This window comes from Oncorhynchus nerka, linkage group LG27, assembly GCF_034236695.1.
Source record: "Oncorhynchus nerka isolate Pitt River linkage group LG27, Oner_Uvic_2.0, whole genome shotgun sequence".
Lineage (NCBI taxonomy): Eukaryota > Metazoa > Chordata > Actinopteri > Salmoniformes > Salmonidae > Oncorhynchus > Oncorhynchus nerka.
In genome coordinates, this window is record NC_088422.1 from 89,950,245 (window position 1) to 89,977,614 (window position 27,370).

Consider the following 27,370-nt stretch of genomic DNA (forward strand, 5'->3'; position numbering starts at 1 on the left):
GCCGGCAAGGTTCGTTCTGGTGCCAAGAATGTGCCGGCGTTTCTGGGTGGCAGCCATATTGGAATCCTGTCTGACAGGTCCATTGTGCCCCTGTCAGATGGCCTCTGTGATTGGGCAGTTGTGTCCAATCACGTTTGGCGGCTGTGTTCCGATGGTCTGTGCTGGTGAGCAGACTCTCCTGTCCTGTTGGGCTGCTAGTGTCTGTAAACTCTCCACTGTTGTGTTTACTACAACAACGTGAGCAGTTTTAATTACCAACAGAAATATAATAAGTCTTTTCTACGGTCATAAACACATGCCCAATATTTTAGCTAAAAATGCAATGATAATGTGTCATTTCAACAACATATGAGGCATGGAACTCCATGACAATTCCTTACATCCACTGTTTTAATCAAGAGTCTCAGTATCTTTCTCTCTCTCTCTCTTTCTGTGTTTCTCTCTCTGTGTTTCTCTCTCTGTGTTTCTCTCTCGGTGATTCTCTCTCGGTGTTTCTCTCTCTGTGTTTCTCTCTCGGTGATTCTCTCTCGGTGATTCTCTCTCTGTGTTTCTCTCTCTGTGTTCTTCTCTCTCTCCCTCTCTCTCTCTCTCTCTCTCTCTCTCTCTCTCTCTCTCTCTCTCTCTCTCTCACAGACCAAGTCACGGAACATCCTACGGATCGGGTTGCACTCCCTCGGCTCCGCCCTGTGGGATGACGACCTGTGTTGCCGTGAAAACCCAAGCCACGGCCACGCCCTCACCACCTTCCTTTACGGCCTCCGGGCCATGCTGAGGTCATCGCTCTCTGTCGCCGTGGTTACCGTGCCCTCACACCTCATCCAGGTAAGAGTATGTGCCTTGCACTAAGAGTGTCACAAAGGGCACATAGGTGTGTCACATGCACCCCAGCATTTTCAATTCATGTTCATCACCTTTCACATTGTTCTATGGATTATCAGTAGTCACCAGGGTTAGACTACAGTATGTGTATGGTCAACACCCTGGAGCACAGTGTCACCAGGGTTAGACTACAGTATGTGTATGGTCAACACCCTGGAGCACAGTGTCACCAGGGTTAGACTACAGTATGTGTATGGTCAACACCTTGGAGCACAGTGTCACCAGGGTTAGACTACAGTATGTGTATGGTCAACACCCTGGAGCACAGTGTCACCATGGTTAGACTACAGTATGTGTATGGTCAACACCCTGGAGCACAGTGTCACCAGGGTTAGACTACAGTATGTGTATGGTCAACACCCTGGAGCACAGTGTCACCATGGTTAGACTACAGTATGTGTATGGTCAACACCCTGGAGCACAGTGTCACCAGGGTTAGACTACAGTATGTGTATGGTCAACACCCTGGAGCACAGTGTCACCAGGGTTAGACTACAGTATGTGTATGGTCAACACCCTGGAGCACAGTGTCACCAGGGTTAGACTACAGTATGTGTATGGTCAACACCCTGGAGCACAGTGTCACCAGGGTTAGACTACAGTATGTGTATGGTCAACACCCTGGAGCACAGTGTCACCAGGGTTAGACTACAGTATGTGGTCATATGAAGCCAGTGGGTCTCACTGTTTCAGAATTGAAAGAGGGGTCCACTTTGCTGTCTGTGTGTGTGTGTGTGTGTGTGTGTGCACACGTCCGTCCGCCCTTGTGTGTGTTGGGCCTACTGAAGGTTGCTCTGCCCTGTCCTCAGTGGGCTGCTACATTGCCCCCTTTTGTTTTGACTGGGCCTCTTGACATTGTGGGCAATTCAACCCAGTCTCTCAATGGGACAAGGCACTATGTTGGCTTAGCCACCTAGTCTCTCAATGGGACAAGGCTCTATGTTGGCTTAGCCACCCAGTCTCTCAATGGGACAAGGCTCTATGTTGGCTTAGCCACCCAGTCTCTCAATGGGACAAGGCTCTATGTTTGCTTAGCCACCCAGTCTCTCAATGGGACAAGGCACGATGTTAGCTTAGCCACCCAGTCTCTCAATGGGACAAGGCACGATGTTAGCTTAGCCACCCAGTCTCTCAATGGGACAAGGCTCTATGTTGGCTTAGCCACCCAGTCTCTCAATGGGACAAGGCACGATGTTGGCTTAGCCACCCAGTCTCTCAATGGGACAAGGCACGATGTTCGCTTAGCCACCCAGTCTCTCAATGGGACAAGGCTCGATGTTGGACTCTTATTCTGGGAGTCCTCAGCCTTTCATCTATTGGACAAGCTGGGATGGCATGTGGCTTAGGCTCTAATGGACTGTTCAGTGCATTCAGAGGACTGTTTCACTGTTAGTCTACACCTGTTGTTTACGAAGCATGTAACATATACACATTTGATTTGAACCTCTTTGTTGGTTGTTGTTGTTGCAGTAATTACATGCATCTATACATATTATGTGTGTTCTATTTGATTAGATTAGATTTATTAGGATCCCATTAGCCGATGCCGATGGCTACAGCTATTCTTATATGGGGTCCGACACATAACTAAAAGACAAGAATTTACAATTGACATATATTTAAAACATTAACATGTAGTGTGTGTGTGTTCATCTATCAGTTACACATGTCAGTACATACACACAACAAAGTAGGTCACATGGGGGAGAGGCGTCACCCTGTGTGGTGTTGCTTTATTTGTTTTTTGAAAATGGACTATTCAAATCATTTGGAACGTACAAATAGTTTCTTATAAAAACAAGAAGTGATGCATTCAGTCTTTCCTCAACTCTTAGCCAAGACAGACTGTCAAGCACAGTATTAATATTAGTCCTCTGATTACAATGAAGAGAAAGACGTGACGCTCTGTTCTGGACCAGCTGCAGCTTAACCAGGTCCTTCTTTGCAGCACTCGACCATATGACTGGACAATAACCAAGATAAGATAAAACTAGAGCCTGCAGGAGTTGCTTTGTGGAGTGTGGTGTCAAAAAAGCAGAGTGTCTCTTTATTGCGGACAGACCCCATTGAATTTAGTTTTAGAGATGTTCAGGACCAGTTTATTACTGACTACCCATTCCAAAACTGACTGCAACTCTCTTTAAGTGTTTCAATGACTTCATTAGCTGTGGTTGCTGACACGTATATGGTTGAATCATCAGCATACATGGACACACAGGCTTTGTTTAATGCCAGTGGCACGTCTTTTGTAAAAATAGATAAGAGTAAAGGGCCTAGAGAGTTGCCCTGCGGTACACCACACTTTACATGTTTGACATTAGAGAAGCTTCCATTAAAAAAAAAACCTTTGAGTTCGATTCTAACTTTTTTAGAGCTTTCTCAACAACAGGTAATGGTCAATAATATCAAAGGCTGCACTGAAATCTAACAGTACAACTCCCACAATCTTCTTATTATAAATGTATTTTAACCAATCGTCAGTCATTTGTGTCAGTGCAGTACATTTTGAGTGCCCTTCTCTATAAGCATGCTGAAAGTCTGTTGTTAATTTGTTTACAGAGAAATGGCATTGTATTTGGTCAAACATAATTTATTCTAACAGTTTGTTCAGAGCTGGCAGCAAGCTGATAGGTCTGCTGTTAGAACCAGTAAAGGCCACTTTACCACTCTTGGGTAGTGGAATGACTGGCTTCCCTCCAGGCCTGAGGACAAAGACATTCTTCTAGGCTCAGATTAAAAATATGACAGATGGGAGTGGCTATGGAGTCAGCTACCATTCTCAGTGTCAGGAGGTTTGTCATTATTGATCGATAACAATCATTTTTTCACCTCTCCCACATTTCAAATTTACAATGCTCATCTTTCATTATTCGTTTTTTTATACAATTGTTCACTGTTCGTTGTTGGCATTTCCTGCCTAAGTTTCTTCGTGTGTGTGTGTGTGTGTGTGTGTGTTCGTCCTTGTCCTTACTCTGGACCCTCAGTGTGGAGTAGGTAGGGGCATATGGCAGACGGTGGCTCCCTCCCAGAAACAGACTCACTAGAACAGACATCCAGACCGATCTGATGTAGGGCTGGGCGATATGGCCTAAAAATCATATCTTGATCTAATTTATGGGAGATTTCATGATATACCGTATATATTTTTTACGTTTTCTCTAAATAAGCGTTGTTGCACAATTTCAGGTCAAATACACTGCATTTCAAACAGTCAGCAATAATCGAATGAATTCAGGGCTTATAAAATTATATCTAGGCTAAATATAAGCCTTCCGCAGCCATAAGACCCACTAATAATTTACATTTTTGATCAATATACACTGCTCAAAAAATAATAAAGGGAACACTTAAACAACACAATGTAACTCCAAGTCAATCACATTTCTGTGAAATCAAACTGTCCACTTAGGAAGCAACACTGATTGACAATAAATTTCACATGCTGTTGTGCAAATGGAATAGACAACAGGTGGAAATTATAGGCAATTAGCAAGACACCCCCAATAAAGGAGTGGTTCTGCAGGTGGGGACCACAGACCACTTCACAGTTCCTATGCTTCCTGGCTGATGTTTTAGTGACATTTGAATGCTGGCGGTGCTTTCACTCTAGTGGTAGCATGAGACGGAGTCTACAACCCACACAAGTGGCTCAGGTATTGCAGCTCATCCAGGATGGGACATCAATGCGAGCTGTGGCAAGAAGGTTTGCTGTGTCTGTCAGCGTAGTGTCCAGAGCATGGAGGCTCTACCAGGAGACAGGCCAGTACATCAGGAGACGTGGAGGAGGCCGTAGGAGGGCAACAACCCAGCAGCAGGACCGCTTCCTCTGCCTTTGTGCAAAAAGGAGCACTGCCAGAGCCCTGCAAAATGACCTCCAGCAGGCCACAAATGTGCATGTGTCTGCTTAAACGGTCGGAAACAGACTCCATGAGGGTGGTATGAGGGCCCGACATCCACAGGTGGGGGTTGTGCTTACAGCCCAACACCGTGCAGGACGTTTGGCATTTGCCAGAGAACACCAAGATTGGCAAATTCGCCACTGGCGCTCTGTGCTCTTCACAGATGAAAGCAGGTTCACACTGAGCACGTGACAGACGTGACAGAGTCTGGAGACGCCGTGGAGAACGTTCTGCTGCCTGCAACATCCTCCAGCATGACCAGTTTGGCGGTGGGTCAGTCATGGTGTAGGGTGGCATTTCTTTGGGGGGCCGCACAGCCCTCCATGTGCTCGCCAGAGGTAGCCTGACTGCCATTAGGTACCGAGATGAGATCCTCAGACCCCTTGTGAGACCATATGCTGGTGAGGGTTGGCCCTGGGTTACTCCTAATGCAAGACAATGCTAGACCTCATGTGGCTGGAGTGTGTCAACAGTTCCTGCAAGAGGAAGGCATTGATCCTATGGACTGGCCCACCCGTTCCCCAGACCTGAATCCAACTGAGCACATCTGGGACATCATGTCTCGCTCCATCTACCAACGCCACGTTGCACCACAGACTGTCCAGAAGTTGGTGGATGCTTTAGTCCAGGTCTGGGAGGAGATCCCTCAGGAGACCATCCGCCACCTCATCAGGAGCATGCCCAGGCATTGTAGGGAGTTCATACAGGCACGTGGAGGCCACACACACTACTGAGCCTCATTTTGACTTGTTTTAAGGAAATTACATCAAAGTTGGATCAGCCTGTAGTGTGGTTTTCCACTTTAATTTTGAGTGTGACTCCAAATCCAGACATACATGGGTTGACAAATTTGATTTCCATTGATAATTTTTGTGTGATTTTGTTGTCAGCACATTCAACTATATAAAGAAAAAAGTATTTAATAAGAATATTTCATTCATTCAGATCTAGGATGTGTTATTTTAGTGTTCCCTTTATTTTTTTGAGCAGTGTAGTTGAACCTTTATTGTGTGCTATAGCTTGGAACATAAATACATGGGACTCTAGATGACATCATAATGAGGTATTGTTTCCAACAATTTGGCTGTTTTCCTAAAGAAGTTAAATCCGCTATGTGTTTTGTTTCCTTGCCACAATACTAACAAGAATCGCGATACTGGTATGTTCCCGGGCCTACCCGGTACCCCCTTCCCTGTCCTGAGAGGTAGTATGGACAACGATGCCTTCTCTGATGGGAGTGACCACTGACTGTCCCTCTCTGGCCTGAATACTAAACCCTTTATATCTGATTCTCTACCCCCCTCCACCCTGTAACAACCACGTGATGTTGGAGGTATAGCAACACGTGATGTTGGAGGTATAGCAACACGTGATGTTGGAGGTATAGCAACACGTGATGTTGGAGGTATAGCAACAGGTGATGTTGGAGGTATAGCAACACGTGATGTTGGAGGTATAGCAACACGTGATGTTGGAGGTATAGCAACACGTGATGTTGGAGGTATAGCAACACGTGATGTTGGAGGTATAGCAACACGTGATGTTGGAGGTATAGCAACACGTGATGTTGGAGGTATAGCAACACGTGATGTTGGAGGTATAGCAACACGTGATGTTGGAGGTATAGCAACACGTGACTGTGATAGAGGAAGCTTTATTTAGCTAGTTGGTTAGTCTGGTCTCTCTCAGCCACAGACAGTCTAGACTGGCAGCAGTGGGGCTAGCTGGGCTATCCATTATTAAACACCCACACCCAGGGAGGAAGAGTGATGCATAGAAAGCCTCCTCACACCGCCCAGTGCCACAGTCCACTTGAAACTTTAATCAGGACCTCGGTCCCCTTGCTCATCACACACACCCGTCATTCAGAGCCCCACTAGTTTTGATCCCTACCTTTTTAGCTAAAAATAATAATATATATTATTTTTTGAGGGATGCATGTTTTGCATATAATGTTGACATTAATACGTGTCACACATCAGTTTGGAAACGATGTACATTTTAAAAAATTCAAAAAATATTGAGTGAATAAAGCCACATACAAACTTGGTCTCTTTTATGCTTTCTTGAGTAAGGCAGCTCCAAAATGCAGGTGTTTCAGCCTAGCTCAGTGCTTTCTGTGGTGGAGGGGCAGCCAGTGGAAAATACAGAACATAAGGGTTGGTAATGTTCTCTATTTGCACCGTGATTGGCTCAGTGTTCTGTCAGTCATGGGGACACTACGTCACCGCCAAATCTAAGGGTAGAGCTCGAAATTCAAGCCCCTTGGGTGCTGCCTTAGTTACATTAGAAGTGCCCATCCAAGAAGATTCAAGGTCATTGGCCACAGATCAACTGTATGTGATTTGACATAATTTTAAGTCGGAAATGTACATACACTTAGGTTGGAGTCATTAAAACTAGTTTTTCAACAACCACAAATTTCTTGTTAACAAACTATAGTTTTGGCAAGTTGGTTAGGACATCTACTTTGTGCATGACACAAGTACTTTTTCCAACAATTGTTTACAGACAGATTATTTCGCTTATAATTCACTGTATCACAATTCCAGTGGGTCAGAAGTTTACATACACTAAGTTGACTGTGCCTTAAACAGCTTGGAAAATTCCAGAAAATGATGTCATGGCTTTAGAAGCTTCTTATTGACATTGTTTGAGTCAATTGGAGGTGTACCTGTGGATGTATTTCAAGGCCTAACTTCAAACTCAGTGCCTCTTCGCTTGACATCATGGGAAAATCAAAAAATATCAGCCAAGACCTCAGAAAAGAAATTGTAGACCTCCACAAGTCGGGTTCATCCTTGGGAGCAATTTCCAAACGCCTGAAGGTACCACATTTATCTGAACAAACAACAGTACTCAAGTATAAACACCATGGGTCCACGCAGCCGTCATACTGCTCAGGAAGGAGACTCGTTCTATCCCCTAGAGATGAATGTACTTTGGTGCGAAAAGTGCAAATCAATCCCAGATCAACAGCAAAGGACCTTGTGAAGATTCTGGAGGAAACGAGTACAAAAGTATCTATATCCACAGTAAAACAAGTCCTATATTGACATAACCTGAAAGGCCGCTCAGCAAGGAAGAAGCCACTGCTCCAAAACCGCCATAAAAATGGCAGACTACGGTTTGCAACTGCACATGGGGACAAAGATCGTACTTTTTGGAGAAATGTCCTCTGGTCTGATGAAACAAAAATAGAACTGTTTGGCCATAATGACCATTGTTATGTTTGGAGGTAAAGGGGGGAGGCTTGCAAGCTGAATAACACCATCCCAACCGTGAAGCACGGGGGTGGCAGCATCATGTTGTGGGGGTGCTTTGCTGCAGGAGGGACTGGTGCACTTCACAAAATAGATGGCATCATGAGGTAGGAAAATAATGTGGATATATTGAAGCAACATCTCAAGACATCAGTCAGGAAGTTAAAAGCTTGGTCACAAATGGGTCTTCCAAATGGACAATGACCCCAAGCATACTTCCAAAGTTGTGGCAAAATGGCTTAAGGACAACAAAGTCAAGGTATTGGAGTGGCCATCACAAAGCCCTGATTTCAATCCTATAAAACATTTGTGGGCAGAACTGAAAAAAGCGCTTGCGAGCAAGGAGGCCTACAAACCTGACTCAGTTACACCAGCTCTGTCAGGAGGAATGGGCCAAAATTCACCCAACTTATTGTGGGAAGCTTGTGGAAGGCTACCCGAAACGTTTGACCCAAGTTTAACAATTTAAAGGCAATGCTACCAAATGCTAATTGAGCGTATGTTAACTTCTGACCCACTGGGAATGTGATGAAAGAGATAAAAGTTGAAATAAATCATTCTCTCTAGTATTTTTCTGACATTTCACATTCTTATAAGGTGGCCATGGACCCAAAAATATTTTGGGTCCATGGCCAGGAATCTCCCCAGACCTTAATCCCATTGAGAATTTGTGGTCAGTCCCCAAGAGGCGGGTGGACAAACAAAAACCAAAACAATTCGGACCAACTCCAAGCATTGATTATGCAAGAATGGGCTGCCATCAGTCAGGATGTGGCCCAGAAGTAAGTTGACAGCATGCCAGGGCGGATTGCAGAGGTCTTGAAAAAGAAGGGTCAACACTGCAAATATTGACTCTTTGGCATCAACTTCATGTAATTGTCAATAAAAGCCTTTGAAACTTATGAAATGCTTGTAATTATTCCATAGTAACATCTGACAAAAATATCTAAAAACACCGAAGCAGCAAACTTTGTGGAAATTAATATATGTGTCATTCTCAAAACCTTTGTCCACGACTGCATATATGGGAAAGAATAACTGCATTGAAACGGCAAGACATCGGCATTTGGTTTATTGATTGTGATATGTTGTCTGATGACCTACAGGTAACTGCCAAAATCAGGGAAACACTTAAGTAAACGAGGCATACATAGTATATTGAAAGCAGGTGCTTCCACACACATGTGGTTCTTGAGTTAATTAAGCAATTAACATCCCATCATGCTTAGGGTCATATATAAAAATTCCCAGTTGCCCGTTTTTTTGTCTACCATGGCTAGAAGAAGAGATCTCAGTGACTTTGAAAGAGAGGTCTCTAAGGAGCATAGTGGGTTTAAAGGGTGTGTGCATCAGTCACCAGATCTCAACCCAATTGAACGCTTATGGGAGATTCTGGAGCGGCGCCTGAGACTGTATTTTCCATCACCAAAACACCAAATTATGAAATTGATCGTGAAAGAATGTTGTCACATCCCTCCAATAGACTTCCAGACACTTGTAGAATCTATGCCATGGCTCCTTGAAGCTGTTCTGGTGGCCCAACGCCCTATTAAGACACTGTTAGTGTTTCCTTTATTTTGGCAGTTACCCGTATGTGAAGGAGAAGCCGACGCGGTGGATCAAACAGTGAGGGGACAGACAAATCATATTAAAGTTTATTTGTCATGTGCGCCGAATACAACAGGTGTAAACCTTACAGCGAAATGCTTACTTACAGGCTCTAACCAATGGTGCGGAAAAAAAGGTGTGTGTGTGTGTAGGTAAGTAAAGAAATAAAACAACAGTAAAAAGACATTTGAAAAAAGAGTAGCAAGGCTATATACTGTTAGTCAGGCTTATTGAGGTAGTATGTACATGTAGGTATCGTTAAAGTGACTGTGCATGTATGATGAACAGAGAGTAGCAGAAGTGTAAAAAGAGGGGTTGACGGGTGGTGGGACACAATGCAGATAGTCCGGGTAACCATTTGGTTACCTGTTCAGGACACTTATGGCTTGGGGGTAAATACTGTTGAGAAGCCTTTTTGTCCTAGACTTCGCATTCCGATACAGCTTGCCATGCGGTAGCCGAGAGAACAGTCTATGACGGGTGGCAGAGGTCTTTGACAATTTTTAGGGCCTTCCTCTGACACCGCCTGGTGTAGAGGTCCTGGATGGCAGGCAGCTTTGCCATACGCACTACCCTCTGAAGTGCCTTGCGGTCAGAGGCCGAGCAATTGCCGCACCAGGCAGTTGTGCAACCGGTCAGGATGCTCTCGATGTTGTAGCTGTAGAACCTTTTGAGGATCTCAGGACCCATGCCAAATCTTTTTAGTTTCCTGAGGGGGAATAGGCTTTGCCGTGCCCTCTTCACGACTGTCTTGGTGTGTTTGGACCAATCTAGTTTGTTGTTGATGTGGACACCAAGGAATTTGAAGCTCTCGACCTGCTCCACTACAGCCCCATCGATGAGAATGGGGACGTGCTCGGTGCTCCTTTTCCTGTAGTCCACAATCATCTCCTTAGTCTTGGTTACGTTGAGGTATAGGTTGTTATTCTGGTACAACCCGGCCAGGTCTCTGACCTCCTCCCTATAGACTGTCTCGTCATTGTCGGTGATCAGGCCTACCATTGTTGTGTAGTCAGCAAACTTAATGATGGTGTTGGAGTCGTGCCTGGCCATGCAGTCGTGGGTGAACAGGGAGTACAGGAGGGGACTGAGCACGCGCCCCTGGGGAGCTCCAGTGTTGAGGATCAGCATGGCAGATGTGTTGCTACCTACCCTCACCACCTGGGGGCGGCCTGTCAGGAAGTCCAGGATCCAGTTGCAGAGGGAGGTGTTTAGTCCCAGGATCCTTAGCTTGGTGATGAGCTTTGAGGGTACTATGGTGTTGAACACTGAGCTGTTGTCAATGAACAGCATTCTCACATATGTGTTCCTTTTGTCCAGGTAGGAAAGGGCAGTGTGGAGTGCAATAGGGATTGCATCATCTGTGGATCTGTTTGGGCTGTCTGCAAATTGGAGTGGGTCTAGGGTTTCTGGGATAATGGTGTTATGTGAGCCATTACCAGCCTTTCAAAGCACTACATGGCTATGGACGCTTCGGAACAGCTGATGCGCTCCTGCATGCCTCAGTGTTGCTTGCCTCGAAGCGAGCATAGAAGTGATTTAGCTCATCTGGTAGGCTCGTGTCACTGGGCAGCTCACGGCTGTGCTTCCCTTTGTAGTCTGTAATAGTTTGCAAGCCCTGCCACATCCGACGAGCGTCTGAGCCGGTGTAGTATGATTCAATCTTAGCACTGTATTGACGCTTTGCCGGTTTGATGGTTCGTCTCAGGGCATAGCAGGATTTCTTGTAAGCTTCCAGGTTAGAGTCCCGCACCTTGAAAGCGTCAGCTGTACCCTTTAGCTCAGTGCGAATGTTGCCTGTAATCCATGGCTTCTGGTTGGGGTATGTACGTACAGTCACTGTGGGGACGACGTCCTCAATGCACTTATTGATAAAGCCAGTGACTGATGTGGTGTATTCCTCAATGTCATCGGAAGAATCCCGGAACATGTTCCAGTCTGTGATAGCAAAACAGTCCTGTAGTTTAGCATCTGCTTCATCTGACCAGTTGTTTATAGACCGAGTCACTGGGGCTTCCTGCTTTAATTTTTGCTTGTAAGCAGGAATTAGAAGTATAGAGTTGTGGTCAGATTTATCAAATCGAGGGCGAGGGAGAGCTTTGTACGTGTCTATGTGTGTGGAGTACAGGTGATCTAGATTTTTTTTCCCTCTGGTTGCACATTTAACATGTTGATAAAGTTTTGTAAAACTGATTTAAGTTTCCCTGCATTAAAGTCTCCGGCCACTAGGAGCACCGCCTCTGGGTGAGTGGTTTCCTGTTTGCTTATTTCCTTAAACAGCTGACTGAGTGCGGTCCTAGTGCCAGCATCTGTCTGTGGTGGTAAATAAACAGCCACGAAAAGTATAGCTGAAAATTATAGACAGGATGTTCATTTAGTTGGCCATCCTAAAATCACCGACCACACACACACTATTGGTGGCCCACCCCTCTAAACAGTACAATTAAAATGTGTGCTAAGTAATTTCGCTCACCCGGGGTTTAATTTCTGTGTGTGACTGACCTCAGCCTCTAAGTGCTCTGAGGCCTGACTGGGGGAACATGCATACTTTAACAGTAGAACACAAGTGTAAAGGATGGAGAACAAGAAAGGAAGATAAGACAGGAAGGCATGAAAACTGCATCAGGCAGGTGGCAGGCAGCCAACACAGAGAGGAGGACCTTAATGATTTAAGAGGCTGAGGAGATGAATAATAGAAGACTCCCACCATCCCTGCGTCCCGCTCTTCCTCTCTCTCTCTTCCCCTCTCCCTGCGTCCCGCTCTTCCTCACTCACTGCTTCCCTCTCTTCCTCTCCCTCTTCCTCTCTTGCTCTCTCCCTGCGTCCCTCTCTACATTTTCCTCTCCCTGTCCCTCCCTCCCTGCCTCCCTCCCTCCCTGCGTCCCCCTCTCCCTCCCTCTCTCTCCCTGCATTCCTCTCTCCTTCTTCCTTGTTCTCTGCTGTCACAACAGAGGGAGATCTGACCAGCAGGGGGAGCCCTCCTCGAGCGATCCTCTCCCCTTCACTCCTTCAACTGTGTGTTTGTGTTCTTGTGTGCATGTTGCGTGTGTGTTTGTCTTTGTGCGTGAGTGTACATATACACATCTCTCTACTTGTGTGTTATGTGGTACAAAGATATTATGCAGCATATCCTCCTTGCTGCTCCTAATGTTTACCTTTACCCCCCACACCATTCTACATCTGACCTCAACAACTACCCCCCACACCATTCTACATCTGACCTCAACAACTGCCCCCCACACCATTCTACATCTGACCTCAACAACTACCCCCACACCATTCTACATCTGACCTCAACAACTGCCCCCCACACCATTCTACATCTGACCTCAACAACTGTCCCCCCACACCATTCTCCATCTGACCTCAACAACTACCCCCCCCACACCATTCTACATCTGACCTCAACAACTACCCCCCCCACGTCATTCTACATGTGACCTCAACAACTGTCCCCCACACCATTCTCCATATAACCTCAACAACTGCCCCCCACACCATTCTACATCTGACCTCAACAACTACCCCCCACGTCATTCTACATGTGACCTCAACAACTGCCCCCACACCATTTTCCATATAACCTCAACAACTGCCCCCCCCATCCCCATTCTACATCTGACCTCAACAACTACCCCCCACGCCATTCTACATGTGACCTCAACAACTGCCCCCCACACCATTCTCCATATAACCTCAACAACTGCCCCCACACCATTCTACATCTGACCTTAACAACTGCCCCCCCCCCCACACCTTTCTACATGTGACCTCAACAACTGCCCCCCACACCATTCTACATCTGACCTTAACAACTGCCCCCCACACCTTTCTACATGTGACCTCAACAACTGCCCCCCACCTTTCTACATCTGACCTCAACAACTGCCCCCCACACCATTCTACATCTGACCTCAACAACTGCCCCCCACACCATTCTACATCTGACCTCAACAACTGCCCCCCACACCATTCTACATCTGACCTCAACAACTGCCCCCCCCACACCATTCTCATCTGACCTCAACAACTGCCCCCCACACCTTTCTACATCTGACCTCAACAACTGCCCCCCACACCTTTCTACATCTGACCTCAACAACTGCCCCCCACACCATTCTACAACTGCCCCCCCACACCATTCTACATGTAACCTCAACAACTGCCCCCCACACCATTCTACATGTAACCTCAACAACTGCCCCCCACACTTTTCTCCATGTAACCTCAACAACTGCCCCCACACCTTTCTCCATGTAACCTCAACAACTGCCCCTCCAAACCTTTCTCCATGTAACCTCAACAACTGCCCCCACACCTTTCTCCATGTAACCTCAACAACTGCCCCTCCAAACCTTTCTCCATGTAACCTCAACAACTGCCCCTCCAAACCTTTCTCCATGTAACCTCAACAACTGCCCCTCCAAACCTTTCTCCATGTAACCTCAACAACTGCCCCCCAAACCTTTCTCCATGTAACCTCAACAACTGCCCCCACACCTTTCTCCATGTAACCTCAACAACTGCCCCCCACACCTTTCTCCATGTAACCTCAACAACTGCCCCCCACACCTTTCTCCATGTAACCTCAACAACTGCCCCCACACCTTTCTCCATGTAACCTCAACAACTGCCCCCCAAACCTTTCTCCATCCAACTGCCCCTCAAACCTTTCTCCATGTAACCTCAACAACTGCCCCTCCAAACCTTTCTCCATGTAACCTCAACAACTGCCCCTCCAAACCTTTCTCCATGTAACCTCAACAACTGCCCCGCCCTCCACATCGCAGGTAGTGAAGTCCTGACGTCGGGTAATGATGACCTAATCTAATTTCAGCGCTGACGTCAGGTTTTCAATTACCTGTGATCACTCATCGTTCTCTCTCCTCTCTCTCTCTCTTTGTCTCTTTCCCTCACCCTCACTCTCCATCTCTCTTTCTTCTCTCCATCTCTCTCTCTCCTACAGAACAGAGCTCTGATGGGCAATATAACCAGGTTGTGTGACACGGCCATCGCTCTAGAGTCCTTCAGAGGCTCAGAGAGAGAGACCAACCCCCTGTACAAAGATTACCACGGTAACCCCCCACACACACACACACAGGGCCAGTGCATAAGGAGAAGGTGTGTGTGTGTGTGTGTGTGTGTGTGTGTGTGTGTGTGTGTGTGTGCGCGAGAGAGAGAGATTGTGGAGGCTGGTCGGCTAGGCAGGCAGGCCCCTCACAGGGCAGCCCAGACTGTCAGGGCCTGTTAGTGGGCTGCTGCTCAATCAGACGTGCTCCTCACTAGACAGGCCGGGGGGGATTCAGCTGCCACGGCGCACTCTCGCCCCTCTCACCCCCCAGCAGAGCTCCTCTCTCCCGCCCTCCCTCCACACACATACAACCCCAGTCCCATATACCCCTGAGGCCTGGTGTAGAGCGGAGTGGACCAATGCTGGGGAATCCATATTCTTCACCATCACTCTCTCCATCTTTTTCTCTGTCCACTCCTCTCTCCATAGATGGTTTAGTCTGCTCTGACATGGAGGATGACAGTCTGAGAGGGGGAAGAGGAAGGATATATATATATATATATATATAAAAGCATCTCCCTCTCTCATACACACATTCCCTCTCTCCATCACTCCCTCACACTCTCTCTCTACCCCCTCCCTCATACACACGTTCCCTCTCTCCATCACTCCCTCACTCTCTCTCTCCCACACATAAAGGTCAGTTTAAGAGATGGAGGTATTTTTAGTCATGCCTCTCTCTTTCTCTCTTGCTCTTTTCCTCTGGTTTATTCCTCTCCTCATTTCCTCTGGTTTATTCCTCTCCTCCTTTCCTCTGGTCATTCCCCTTCTCCTTTCCTCTGGTTATTCCCCTTCTCCTTTCCTCTGGTTATTCCCCTTCTCCTTTCCTCTGGTTATTCCCCCTCTCCTCTCCCCCTTTCCTCTGGTTTATCCCCCCTTTCCTCTGGTTTATTCCTCTCCTCCTTTCCTCTGGTCATTCCCCTTCTCCTTTCCTCTGGTTATTCCCCTTCTCCTTTCCTCTGGTTATTCCCCCTCTCCTCTCCCCTTTCCTCTGGTTTATCCCCCTTTCCTCTGGTTTATTCCCCCTCTCCTCTCCCCCTTTCCTCTGGTTTATTCCCCTCTTCTCTCCCTCTTTCATCTGGTTCATTCCCCCTCTCCTCTCCCCACTCTTCTGGTTTATTCCCCTTCTCCTTTCCTCTGGTTTATTCCCTCTTTCCTCTGGTTCATTCCCCCTCTCCTCTCCCCCCCTTTCCTCTGGTTTATTCTGGTTTATTCCCCCTTTCCTCTGGTTTATTCCCCCTTTCCTCTGGTTTATTCCCCTTCTCCTCTCCTCTGGTTTATTCCTCCTCTCCTCTGGTTTATTCCTCCTCTCCTCTGGTTTATTCCCCTTCTCCTCTGGTTTATTCCCCTTCTCCTCTGGTTTATTCCCCCTCTCCTCTGGTTTATTCCTAATTTCCTCTCCTCTGGTTTATTCCCCCTTTCTTCTGGTTTATTCCCCATTCTCATTTCCTCTGGTTTATTCCCCCTTTCCTCTGGTTTATTCCCCTTCTCCTCTCCTCTGGTTTATTCCTCCTCTCCTCTGGTTTATTCATCCTCTCCTCTGGTTTATTCCTCTACCCCTTTCCTCTGGTTTATTCCCCCTCTCCTCTCCCCCTTTCCTCTGGTTTATTCCCCCTCTTCTCTCCCTCTTTCATCTGGTTCATTCCCCCTCTCCTCTCCCCTTCTCCTCTGGTTTATTGCCCCTCTCCTCTGGTTTATTCCCACTCTCCTCTGGTTTATTCCTCTACCCCTTTCCTCTGGTTTATTCCTCCTTTCCTCTGGTTTATTCCCCCTCTCCTCTGGTTTATTCCCCCACTCTTCTGGTTTATTCCCCTTCTCCTTTCCTCTGGTTTATTCCCTCTTTCCTCTGGTTTATTCCTAATTTCCTCTCCTCTGGTTTATTCCCCCTTTCTTCTGGTTTATTCCCCCTCTCCTCTGGTTTATTCCTCTACCCCTTTCCTCTGGTTTATTCCCCCTTTCCTCTGGTTTATTCCACCTCTCCTCTGGTTTATTCCCCCACTCTTCTGGTTTATTCCCCTTCTCCTTTCCTCTGGTTTATTCCCTCTTTCCTCTGGTTCATTCCCCCTCTCCTCTCCCCCTTTCCTCTGGTTTATTCCCCCTTTCCTCTGGTTTATTCCCCCTTTCCTCTGGTTTATTCCCCTTCTCCTCTCCTCTGGTTTATTCCTCCTCTCCTCTGGTTTATTCCTCCTCTCCTCTGGTTTATTCCCCTTCTCCTCTGGTTTATTCCCCTTCTCCTCTGGTTTATTCCCCCTCTCCTCTGGTTTATTCCTAATTTCCTCTCCTCTGGTTTATTCCCCCTTTCTTCTGGTTTATTCCCCATTCTCATTTCCTCTGGTTTATTCCACCTTTCCTCTGGTTTATTCCCCTTCTCCTCTCCTCTGGTTTATTCCTCCTCTCCTCTGGTTTATTCCTCCTCTCCTCTGGTTTATTCCTCTTCTCCTCTGGTTTATTCCTCCTCTCCTCTGGTTTATTCCCCTTCTCCTCTGGTCTATTCCCCCTCTCCTCTGGTTTATTCCCCTTCTCCTCTGGTTTATTCCCCCTCTCCTCTGGTTTATTCCCCCTCTCCTCTGGTTTATTCCTCCTCTCCTCTGGTTTATTCCCCCTCTCCTCTGGTTTATTCCTCCTTTCCTCTGGTTTATTCCCCCTCTCCTCTGGTTTATTCCTCCTCTCCTCTGGTTTATTCCTCCTCTCCTCTGGTTTATTCCTCCTCTCCTCTGGTTTATTCCCCTTCTCCTCTGGTTTATTCCCCCTCTCCTCTCCTCTGGTTTATTCCCCTCTCCTCTGGTTTATTCCCCCTCTCCTCTCCTCTGGTTTATTCCCCCTCTCCTCTGGTTTATTCCCCTTCTCCTCTCCTCTGGTTTATTCCTCCTCTCCTCTGGTTTATTCCCCTTCTCCTCTGGTTTATTCCTCCTCTCCTCTGGTTTATTCCCCCTCTCCTCTGGTTTATTCCTAATTTCCTCTCCTCTGGTTTATTCCCCCTTTCTTCTGGTTTATTCCCCATTCTCATTTCCTCTGGTTTATTCTCCCTTTCCTCTGGTTTATTCCCCTTCTCCTCTGGTTTATTCCCCCTCTCCTCTCCTCTGGTTTATTCCCCTCTCCTCTGGTTTATTCCCCCTCTCCTCTGGTTTATTCCCCTTCTCCTCTCCTCTGGTTTATTCCCCCTCTCCTCTGGTTTATTCCCCCTCTCCTCTGGTTTATTCCCCCTCTCCTCTGGTTTATTCCTCCTCTCCTCTGGTTTATTCCTCCTCTCCTCTGGTTTATTCCCCCTCTCCTCTGGTTTATTCCCCTTCTCCTCTGGTTTATTCCTCCTCTCCTCTGGTTTATTCCTCCTCTCCTCTGGTTTATTCCTCCTCTCCTCTGGTTTATTCCCCTTCTCCTCTGGTTTATTCCTCCTCTCCTCTGGTTTATTCCTCCTCTCCTCTGGTTTATTCCTCCTCTCCTCTGGTTTATTCCTCCTCTCCTCTGGTTTATTCCTCCTCTCCTCTGGTTTATTCCTCCTCTCCTCTGGTTTATTCCTCCTCTCCTCTGGTTTATTCCTCCTAACCTGTCCCACTGACCACTATTGTTTTGCTTTGTGTTCACCCACCGCATAATGATATGGTTTAATATAATACACAGCTGAGGGTTGAATCTCTCTGTTAGAAAGATGTTGATCTGATATTTAACTATACTGGCAGTATTTGACCTATATCAAAATATACATCCTCTGTTTCAGAATTTGCAAATGTGTGTTCATTGTGTGTTTTGTGTGTGTGCGTTTTGTAGCAGCAGTTCAGGGCTGCTCAAAGCATGCTGGGATGCCTGTCACAGCGAATCAGGCGATAGGAAATCACCCAAGTGCACGGAGGAGAGAACTCACCATCCCCCTCTCTTTATCCATCTATTCCCCTCTCTCTCTCTCTCTCTCTCTCTCTCTCTCTCTCTCTCTCTCCTTCTTTTGTACCATACCCCTCTCTTTCTCCATCTATTCCCCTCTCTTTCTCTCTTCTCCTTCTTTTGTACCATCCCCCTCTCTTTCTCCATCTATTCCTCTCTCTCTCTCTCTCTCTCTCTCTCTCTCTTTTCTCCTTCTTTTGTACCATCCCCCTCTCTTTCTCCATCTATTCCCCTCTCTTTCTCTCTTCTCCTTCTTTTGTACCATCCCCCTCTCTTTCTCCATCTATTCCCCTCTCTCTCTCTCTCTCTCTCTTCTCCTTCTTTTGTACCATCCCCTGCCTCTGCTTTCCAGTTTTATGAAATGTCACTTTACGGAGGGAGGGAGAATTTCTTAAGGTCTCTTCCTATGAAAAGTGAACCTATTTATTCCTCTCGCCCACCACCCCTCCCATCTACAACATATTATGTATAGCAAGGCCTACAACACACACACACACACACACACACACACACACACACACACACACACACACACACACACACAGTCATTCCAGCCTGCCGGTCTTCCTTCCTGAAATAAGAACTCAATTAGTTTGTCCCCTGGAATAGAAGTCCCTGTTTATCTTGTTCTGCCTCATTACTTGAGTATAATCACAACATTTTGCCTGAGTGCTTCAAGTGCTGAATCTTGCAGCTCCTGATTGGAAGGGAGGATAGAGTGAGGGAAGGAGAGAGGGAAACATGGAGGGTGAAGGAACCTGTCTCCTGAGCTCCCTCCTAATAGGAGGTCTATGAGGGCCTGGCACATAACTGCCGATTACAACTCCTTTGGTGCATGAGGGGTGCATCTCAATAGTCTATAGTGACTTCCTCTTCCCATGTCCATGCCTTCATCTGATCTGAAAATATAAGATAGGTTTAAGGAAGGTGGTGAATGCCTTCCAGGTATAACCTGTTCACAATCCACTTTGTTTCCACATCAGTGCAGAGAAAGGAAAGGAGACAATTGAGGAAGCCACTTTGACTATTGAGATGCACCCATGGATGATGTGTACTTTGTCCTTTATCCAAATTGGTTTCCCTCTGTCCTCTTCTCTCCCAGGTCTGCTAGATGTACGTCAGCTGCCCTATCTGAACTGCCTGGTGTGTGATCTGCCCGACAACAAGGACCTGGCCTTCAAACTCAAGAGGAAGCAGTTCACCATTGAGGTAGGCCTCTGCCACCAAAACAACCCGCTCGAGCGTGTGGTTACGTAATCTAGCAAACAAACAAGTGTCATATCCTGTTATCTTTTCATACGCTTTCTCTCATACTCTTTCACACACTCTGTCTTTCACACACTCTCTTTCACACACGCTGTCTTTCACACACGCTGTCTTTCACACACTCTGTCTTTCAAATATACACATTCAGGCACATACTCATACACGCAGAGAAAAAGCACATTATCTCAACAGCCAAATCATATTATCATTTTAATGAAAGCGTTAACCTATTACAGATCTCCATTGAGAACAGAAGTAATGATTTATTTAAAACCTTCTGCATTTAATTTCTTCTGCATTCTTCCTGTCCACAGCATGGCTCACAGTAAGTGCTGATGGTTATTTTGAATTGCCTCTGGCGTTAGCCTCGCTTCACTAGTCTCTGTTAAAACCTCTTGAGTGTAGGGGGCAGAAATTTGATGTTTGGATGACAAACGTACCCAAATTAAACTGCCTATTTCTCAGGGTCAGAATCTAGAATATGCATATAATTGTCCGATTAGGATATAAAACACTCTAAAGTTTCCAAACCTGTCAAAATATGGTCTGTGAGTATAACAGAACTGATATTGCAGGCGAAAACCTGAGGTAAATCAAACCAGGAAGTGGCCTCTATTTTGAAAGCTCCATGTTCCATAGCCTGCCTTAGCTCCATTTAAAGGGATATCAACCAGATTCCTTTCCCTGTGGCTTCCCCATGGTGTGAACAGTCTTTAGACATAGTTTCAGGCTTTTATTTAGAAAAATGAGCGAGAAAAATCACATCGCGTCATTGTATGGCTGGGTGCCAGCAGCGTTTTGTATGCGCAACAGCTTGGAGTATCCATTTTCTCTCTCTCTCTCTCTCTCTCTCTCTCTCTCTGAAGAAGCTACATTCCCGGTTGATATATTATCGATTATATATTGTAAAAACAACCTGAGGATTGATTATAAAAAACGTTTGACATGTTTCTGCGAACATTACGGATACTATTTTGAATTTTCGTCTGCGATGTTGTGACCGCTCGAGCCTGTTGATTTCTGAACATAACGCACCAACCAAATTGAGGTATTTTGGATATAAAAATCATCTTTATGGAACAAAAGGAACATTTATTGTGTAACTGGGAGTCTCGTGAGTGCAAACATCCGAAGATCATCAAAGGTAAGCGATTTAATTTATTGCTTTTCTGACTTTCGTGACCAATCTACTTGGCTGCTAGCTGTTTGTAATATTTTGTCTTCTGAGAGAGATGTCCTTACATAAACGCTTGGTATGTTTTCGCCCAAAAGCTTTATTGAAATCTGACACGCCAGGTGGATTAACAACAAGCTAAGCTCTGTTTTGCTATATTGCACTTGTGATTTCATGAAAATGAAATATTTTTAGTGCTTTAATTTGAATTTTCGCGCTCTGCAATTCAGCGGTGGTTGACGAAAATGATCCCGCTAACGGGATGGGTGCATCAGGGAGTTTGAACTTTCTCCAGCTGTCGGTTGGCAATGAGAAAGGTGAAACTATAGATACACCAGTGTTGTCACACCTACTGCCGAGCAACTTCAAAGGTACCAGAGAAGAAACAGCTCATGATCAGGAGATGAGGAAAGACTATTGTGTTCTAGAGTACTTTAGTTACTATGGACTTTTATCACGGCCCTATGACACCTACTTCCTGTTATTGTTGAGTACTTTAGTTACTATGGGCCTTTATCACGCCCCTATGACACCTACTTCCTGTTATTGTTGAGTACTTTAGTTACTATGGACCTTTATCACGCCCCTATGACACCTACTTCCTGTTATTGTTGAGTTACTTTTTTAGTTACTACTTCCTGGGCCTTTATTACTATGGACGCCCCCCTATGACACCTACTTCCTGTTATTGTTGAGTACTTTAGTTACTATGGGCCTTTATCACGCCCCTATGACACCTACTTCCTGTTATTGTTGAGTACTTTAGTTACTATGGACCTTTATCACGCCCCTATGACACCTACTTCCTGTTATTGTTGAGAACTTTTGTTACTATAGTATGGAGTGTGTGTATATGCCTGTACATCTGATGAGATAATTATACCAGGGTCTGGCAGGTGTTAAGTTAAATCTTGGGACTGTCAAGCTCTGCGATGGCTCTGTTTCCGCATTGGTACACACCACCGTCACTAGACTGACCTAGTACAGAATCTGTCATTTTCACTCTCTATTGTAGATATTCAGTGTCCTGACTGAGCTCTTCTGACATTAAAGGTTTGACTATGCTAATTCAACCCTTCCCTGACCCTCTGGCTTCTCTAGCCAGCCCCTCCATTAAGGCCCTCTGTGTCTGTCTCCTCCCTCGCTTTTCTCCCTCCTCAGACCCCCCCAATCCAAGTACTCAAGTGCAGCTGCCCTCCCCTCTTGCCCTTGCCTTTATCCGTCGCACACACAAACACAAACACACACACACACATACACACACACACACACACATACACACACACATACACATACACACACACACAGATTCACTCTCCTTCACTGTAATCCATCTCTGTGGCTCTTCTCTCCAGATGAAGGGCCTCTCCTCTGTCAAAGTCATCATTGTCCCTCATTACTGTATCATTATCTTATTATTAACTTATCATACTCTGGCCTTGTAGTGGTTAATCAGGGAGTTATCGTCTCTGGTAGGAGGAGAGAGGGAGAGGAGGGACTTCCACTCTTTATACTTACCCTTTATCACCCCTCTACTCTCTCTCTCCTCCCTCTCTCCTCCCCTCCCCTCTCACCTCCCTCTCTCCTCTCCTCTCACCTCCCTCTCTCCTCCCCTCTCTCCTCCCTCTCTCCTCCCTCTCTCTCACCCCCTCTTCCTCCTTTCTCTCCTCCCTTTCCTCCTCTCCTCTTCTCCCTCTGAAAAGCTGTCTCCAGTGTAGATTTATAAGGTCCATAAAAGTCAAGGTGGTTATTCTGAAGGCCTTTTAATTCCCCTCCTTAGTGGATCTGTATGTCTGCTGGGCTCCTCCCTGAGCCTCGGTGGGACTGGGTGATGTTGTACTGCTGCATACTGTCTGTGAGGGACAGGCTTTGTGTGGGGTTGTCTTGGGAATGACAGGCAGCATTCTTAATAAAAGTAAGACATGGAGTAGAAAAGAGAGGGAGAGGAAAGAGGTCAAGTGAAACTGGCTACAACACATGTTGACATAAGCGAGCACACGATATGAAATGCCAATCAAATTCCCTGCTGGTGATCTGTATTGTGTGTGTGTGTGTGGAGTGAATTTCCAGAGTATCTCTCATGACGTCACCAGTCGCCCATCAAACCAATCAAACATTTATTTAACCTTTATTTAAATAGGCAAGTCAGTTAAGAACAAATTCTTATTTACAATGACGGCCTACACCGGCCAAACTCGTACGACACTGGGACAATTGTGCGCCGCCCTATGGGACTCCCAATCACAGCCGGTTGTGAGACAGCCTGGATCTCACATGCCAATCAGCCGTTGTATCCCATTGTTACATAATGCTCTGCACTCTCTCAATGCTGTGATTGGCGCTTGGCATTCTGGGTAATGCATGGTGGGGGTGCGGCGGCCATTTCTGCTGAGTCACTGCCTCACCCCAGGTGTGTGCATGTCTGTGTTTACCTTTGCGTTCCGTCTGCGTGTCTCGGCGTGGCTGTGACCCGTTGGACAACTGTCCCAGAGGGATGTTGATTGGCATGTGAGATAGCGATGAGATTCCCTCCCAGCCCTGTGTGACGTCCCACACCAAGCCAACTAATCACTCCAGGACACGTCCGCCCCGGGCGGCAGCTCAGCCTCTTTCTCTACCTCTACCTGCATCTCTGTCTCTCTCTCTCTCTGTCACTCTCTCTCTCTAGTGGTGTCTCTTTCTCTACCTCTACCTGCATCTCTGTCTCTCTCTCCCTCTGTCACTCTCTCTCTCTCTAGTGGTGTCTTTTTCTCTACCTCTACCTGCATCTCTGTCTCTCTCTCCCTCTGTCACTCTCTCTCTCTAGTGGTGTCTCTTTCTCTACCTCTACCTGCATCTCTGTCTCTCTCTCTCTCTGTCACTCTCCTTCAACTATTAATCTGTCTATCTTTCTAGTGGTGTCTCTTTCTCTACCTCTACCTGCATCTCTGTCTCTCTCTCCCTCTGTCACTCTCTCTCTCTCTAGTGGTGTCTCTTTCTCTACCTCTACCTGCATCTCTGTCTCTCTCTCCCTCTGTCACTCTCTCTCTCTCTAGTGGTGTCTCTTTCTCTACCTCTACCTGCATCTCTGTCTCTCTCTCTCTGTCACTCTCCTTCAACTATTAATCTGTGTATCTTTCTAGTGGTGTCTCTTTCTCTACCTCTACCTGCATCTCTGGCTCTCTCTCTAGTGGTGTCTCTTTCTCTACCTCTACCTGCATCTCTGTCTCTCTCTCCCTTTGTCACTCTCTCTCTCTCTAGTGGTGTCTCTTTCTCTACCTCTAGTGGTGTCCTTTCTCTACCTCTACCTGCATCTCTGTCTCTCTCTCTAGTGGTGTCTCTTTCTCTACCTCTACCTGCATCTCTGTCTCTGTCTGTCACTCTCTCTAGTGGTGTCTCTTTCTCTACCTCTACCTGCATCTCTGTCTCTCTCTCTCTGTCACTCTCTCTCTCTAGTGGTGTCTCTTTCTCTACCTCTACCTGCATCTCTGGCTCTCTCTCTCTCTGTCACTCTCCTTCAACTATTCATCTGTCTATCTCTCTAGTGGTGTCTCTTTCTCTACCTCTACCTGCATCTCTGTATCTCTCTCTCTCTGTCACTCTCTCTCTCTAGTGGTGTCTCTTTCTCTACCTCTACCTGCATCTCTGTCTCTCTCTCCCTCTGTCACTCTCTCTCTCTAGTGGTGTCTCTTTCTCTACCTCTACCTGCATCTCTGTCTCTCTCTCTCTCTGTCACTCTCCTTCAACTATTCATCTGTCTATCTCTCTAGTGGTGTCTCTTTCTCTACCTCTACCTGCATCTCTGTCTCTCTCTCCCTCTGTCACTCTCTCTCTAGTGGTGTCTCTTTCTCTACCTCTACCTGCATCTCTGTCTCTCTCTCTCTCTGTCACTCTCCTTCAACTATTCATCTGTCTATCTCTCTAGTGGTGTCTCTTTCTCTACCTCTACCTGCATCTCTGTATCTCTCTCTCTCTGTCACTCTCTCTCTCTCTAGTGGTGTCTCTTTCTCTACCTCTACCTGCATCTCTGTCTCTCTCTCCCTCTGTCACTCTCCTTCAACTATTCATCTGTCTATCTCTCTAGTGGTGTCTCTTTCTCTACCTCTACCTCTCTCTGTCTATCTCTCTAGTGGTGTCTCTTTCTCTACCTCTACCTGCATCTCTGGCTCTCTCTCTCTCTAGTGGTGTCTCTTTCTCTACCTCTACCTGCATCTCTGTCTCTCTCTCCACTCTGTTCAACTCATCTCTCTCTCTCTAGTGGTGTCTCTTTCTCTACCTCTACCTGCATCTCTGTCTCTCTCTCTCTGTGTCACTCTCCTTCAACTATTCATCTGTCTATCTCTCTAGTGGTGTCTCTTTCTCTACCTCTACCTGCATCTCTGTCTCTCTCTCCCTCTGTCACTCTCTCTCTCTCTCTAGTGGTGTCTCTTTCTCTACCTCTACCTGCATCTCTGTCTCTCTCTCCCTCTGTCACTCTCCTTCAACTATTCATCTGTCTATCTCTCTAGTGGTGTCTCTTTCTCTACCTCTACCTGCATCTCTGTCTCTCTCTCCCTCTGTCACTCTCCTTCAACTATTCATCTGTCTATCTCTCTAGTGGTGTCTCTTTCTCTACCTCTACCTGCATCTCTGTCTCTCTCTCCCTCTGTCACTCTCTCTCTCTAGTGGTGTCTCTTTCTCTACCTCTACCTGCATCTCTGTCTCTCTCTCTCTCTGTCACTCTCCTTCAACTATTCATCTGTCTATATCTCTAGTGGTGTCTCTTTCTCTACCTCTACCTGCATCTCTGTCTCTCTCTCTCTGTCACTCTCCTTCAACTATTCATCTGTCTATATCTCTAGTGGTGTCTCTTTCTCTACCTCTACCTGCATCTCTGTCTCTCTCTCTCTCTGTCACTCTCCTTCAACCATTCATCTGTCTATCTCTCTAGTGGTGTCTCTTTCTCTACCTCTACCTGCATCTCTGTCTCTCTCTCCCTCTGTCACTCTCTCTCTCTAGTGGTGTCTCCTTCTCCCACTTCAACTATTCATCTGTCTCTCTAGTGGTGTCTCTCCTTCTCCACCTTCAACTATTCATCTGTCTCTCTCTAGTGGTGTCTCTCCTTCTCTACCTTCAACTATTCATCTGTCGATCTCTCTAGTGATGTCTCTCCTTCTCTACCTTCAACTATTCATCTGTCTCTCTCTAGTGGTGTCTCTCCTTCTCTACCTTCAACTATTCATCTGTCGATCTCTCTAGTGATGTCTCTCCTTCTCTACCTTCAACTATTCATCTGTCGATCTCTCTAGTGGTCTCTCCTTCTCCACCTTCAACTATTCATCTGTCTCTCTCTAGTGATGCCTCTCCTTCTCCACCTTCAACTATTCATCTGTCGATCTCTCTAGTGATGTCTCTCCTTCTCCACCTTCAACTATTCATCTGTTTGTTTTTCTAGTGGTGTCTCTCTCTCATGCTGTCCTCTCTCATTACCCACAATGCCTTAGGGCAGAATTAACCCATGTCTGAGCAGGTAGATGGCTAGGTGTTAAGACCAGATTAACACACACTCACAGGGAAAACACACTCACAGGGACACACACACTCACACACACTTGTGGTGTGACACGCAGATACATATTTACGTACTGACACAGACAAAAACAAACACACCTACAAATAGTGTGCATTCTCGGTCATATTTTACTCATACTAGACACACGCTCACACACTTGTCAGTCATTCAGTTTCACAATGAAGGCTGCTCACCTCACCTGACGAAGCTCTGTAGAATGTGAGACTTACCCAATGAAGTCTCCTTACCCTGCTGTGACCCCTCAGACTGATGGATAACCCCCCGGTGGGGTACTGGGGTGCCATGGCAGGGTAAGAGGTCAGGGGTCAGCTGTAGTATGAGACTAGGGGATGTGTGTCAAATTAGTCCCCTCTTAGAGAGGTGAGACAGGCCGATCCTCTGTGATGTCTGTCTGTCAGCTAGGTGTGGAGGAGTAACAGTGGAAGAGGGTTTTTTAGTTTTAGTTTGGTTATTTTCCAGATCATCTTTTGAGGACTAAAGAAGGAAGTGAGCGAGCGGAGAGGATAGGGGGAGATTAAGGGGAAACCAGAGGAGTAATTGAAGTTGCGAAAGAAGAGGATGAAAGAGGAGGAAGATGTGGGTTAATTTCCAGGAATGGAAGATGATGAGAGGGCAGAAAGGGATGAGGGCGGAAGACAAGAGCAGAGAGGACAGAAAGGGATGAGGGTGGAAGACGAGAGCAGAGAGGACAGAAAGGGATGAGGGTGGAAGACAGGAGCAGAGAGGGCAGAAAGGGATGAGGGTGGAAGACAGGAGCAGAGAGGACAGAAAGGGATGAGGGTG

General features: G+C 46.5%; 1 protein-coding gene across 1 annotated transcript in view; it reads left to right on the forward strand.

Moving 5' to 3' along the window:
- elp4 (elongator acetyltransferase complex subunit 4) overlaps positions 1 to 27,370 on the forward strand; it is a 129,098-nt gene that overhangs the window by 30,763 nt on the left and 70,965 nt on the right. The window contains exons 7-9 of the mRNA XM_065012263.1: positions 634 to 822; positions 14,616 to 14,724; positions 19,699 to 19,805. Of these exons, the coding sequence (XP_064868335.1) occupies positions 634 to 822; positions 14,616 to 14,724; positions 19,699 to 19,805 (405 nt within the window). The remainder of the gene's footprint in view (positions 1 to 633; positions 823 to 14,615; positions 14,725 to 19,698; positions 19,806 to 27,370) is intronic.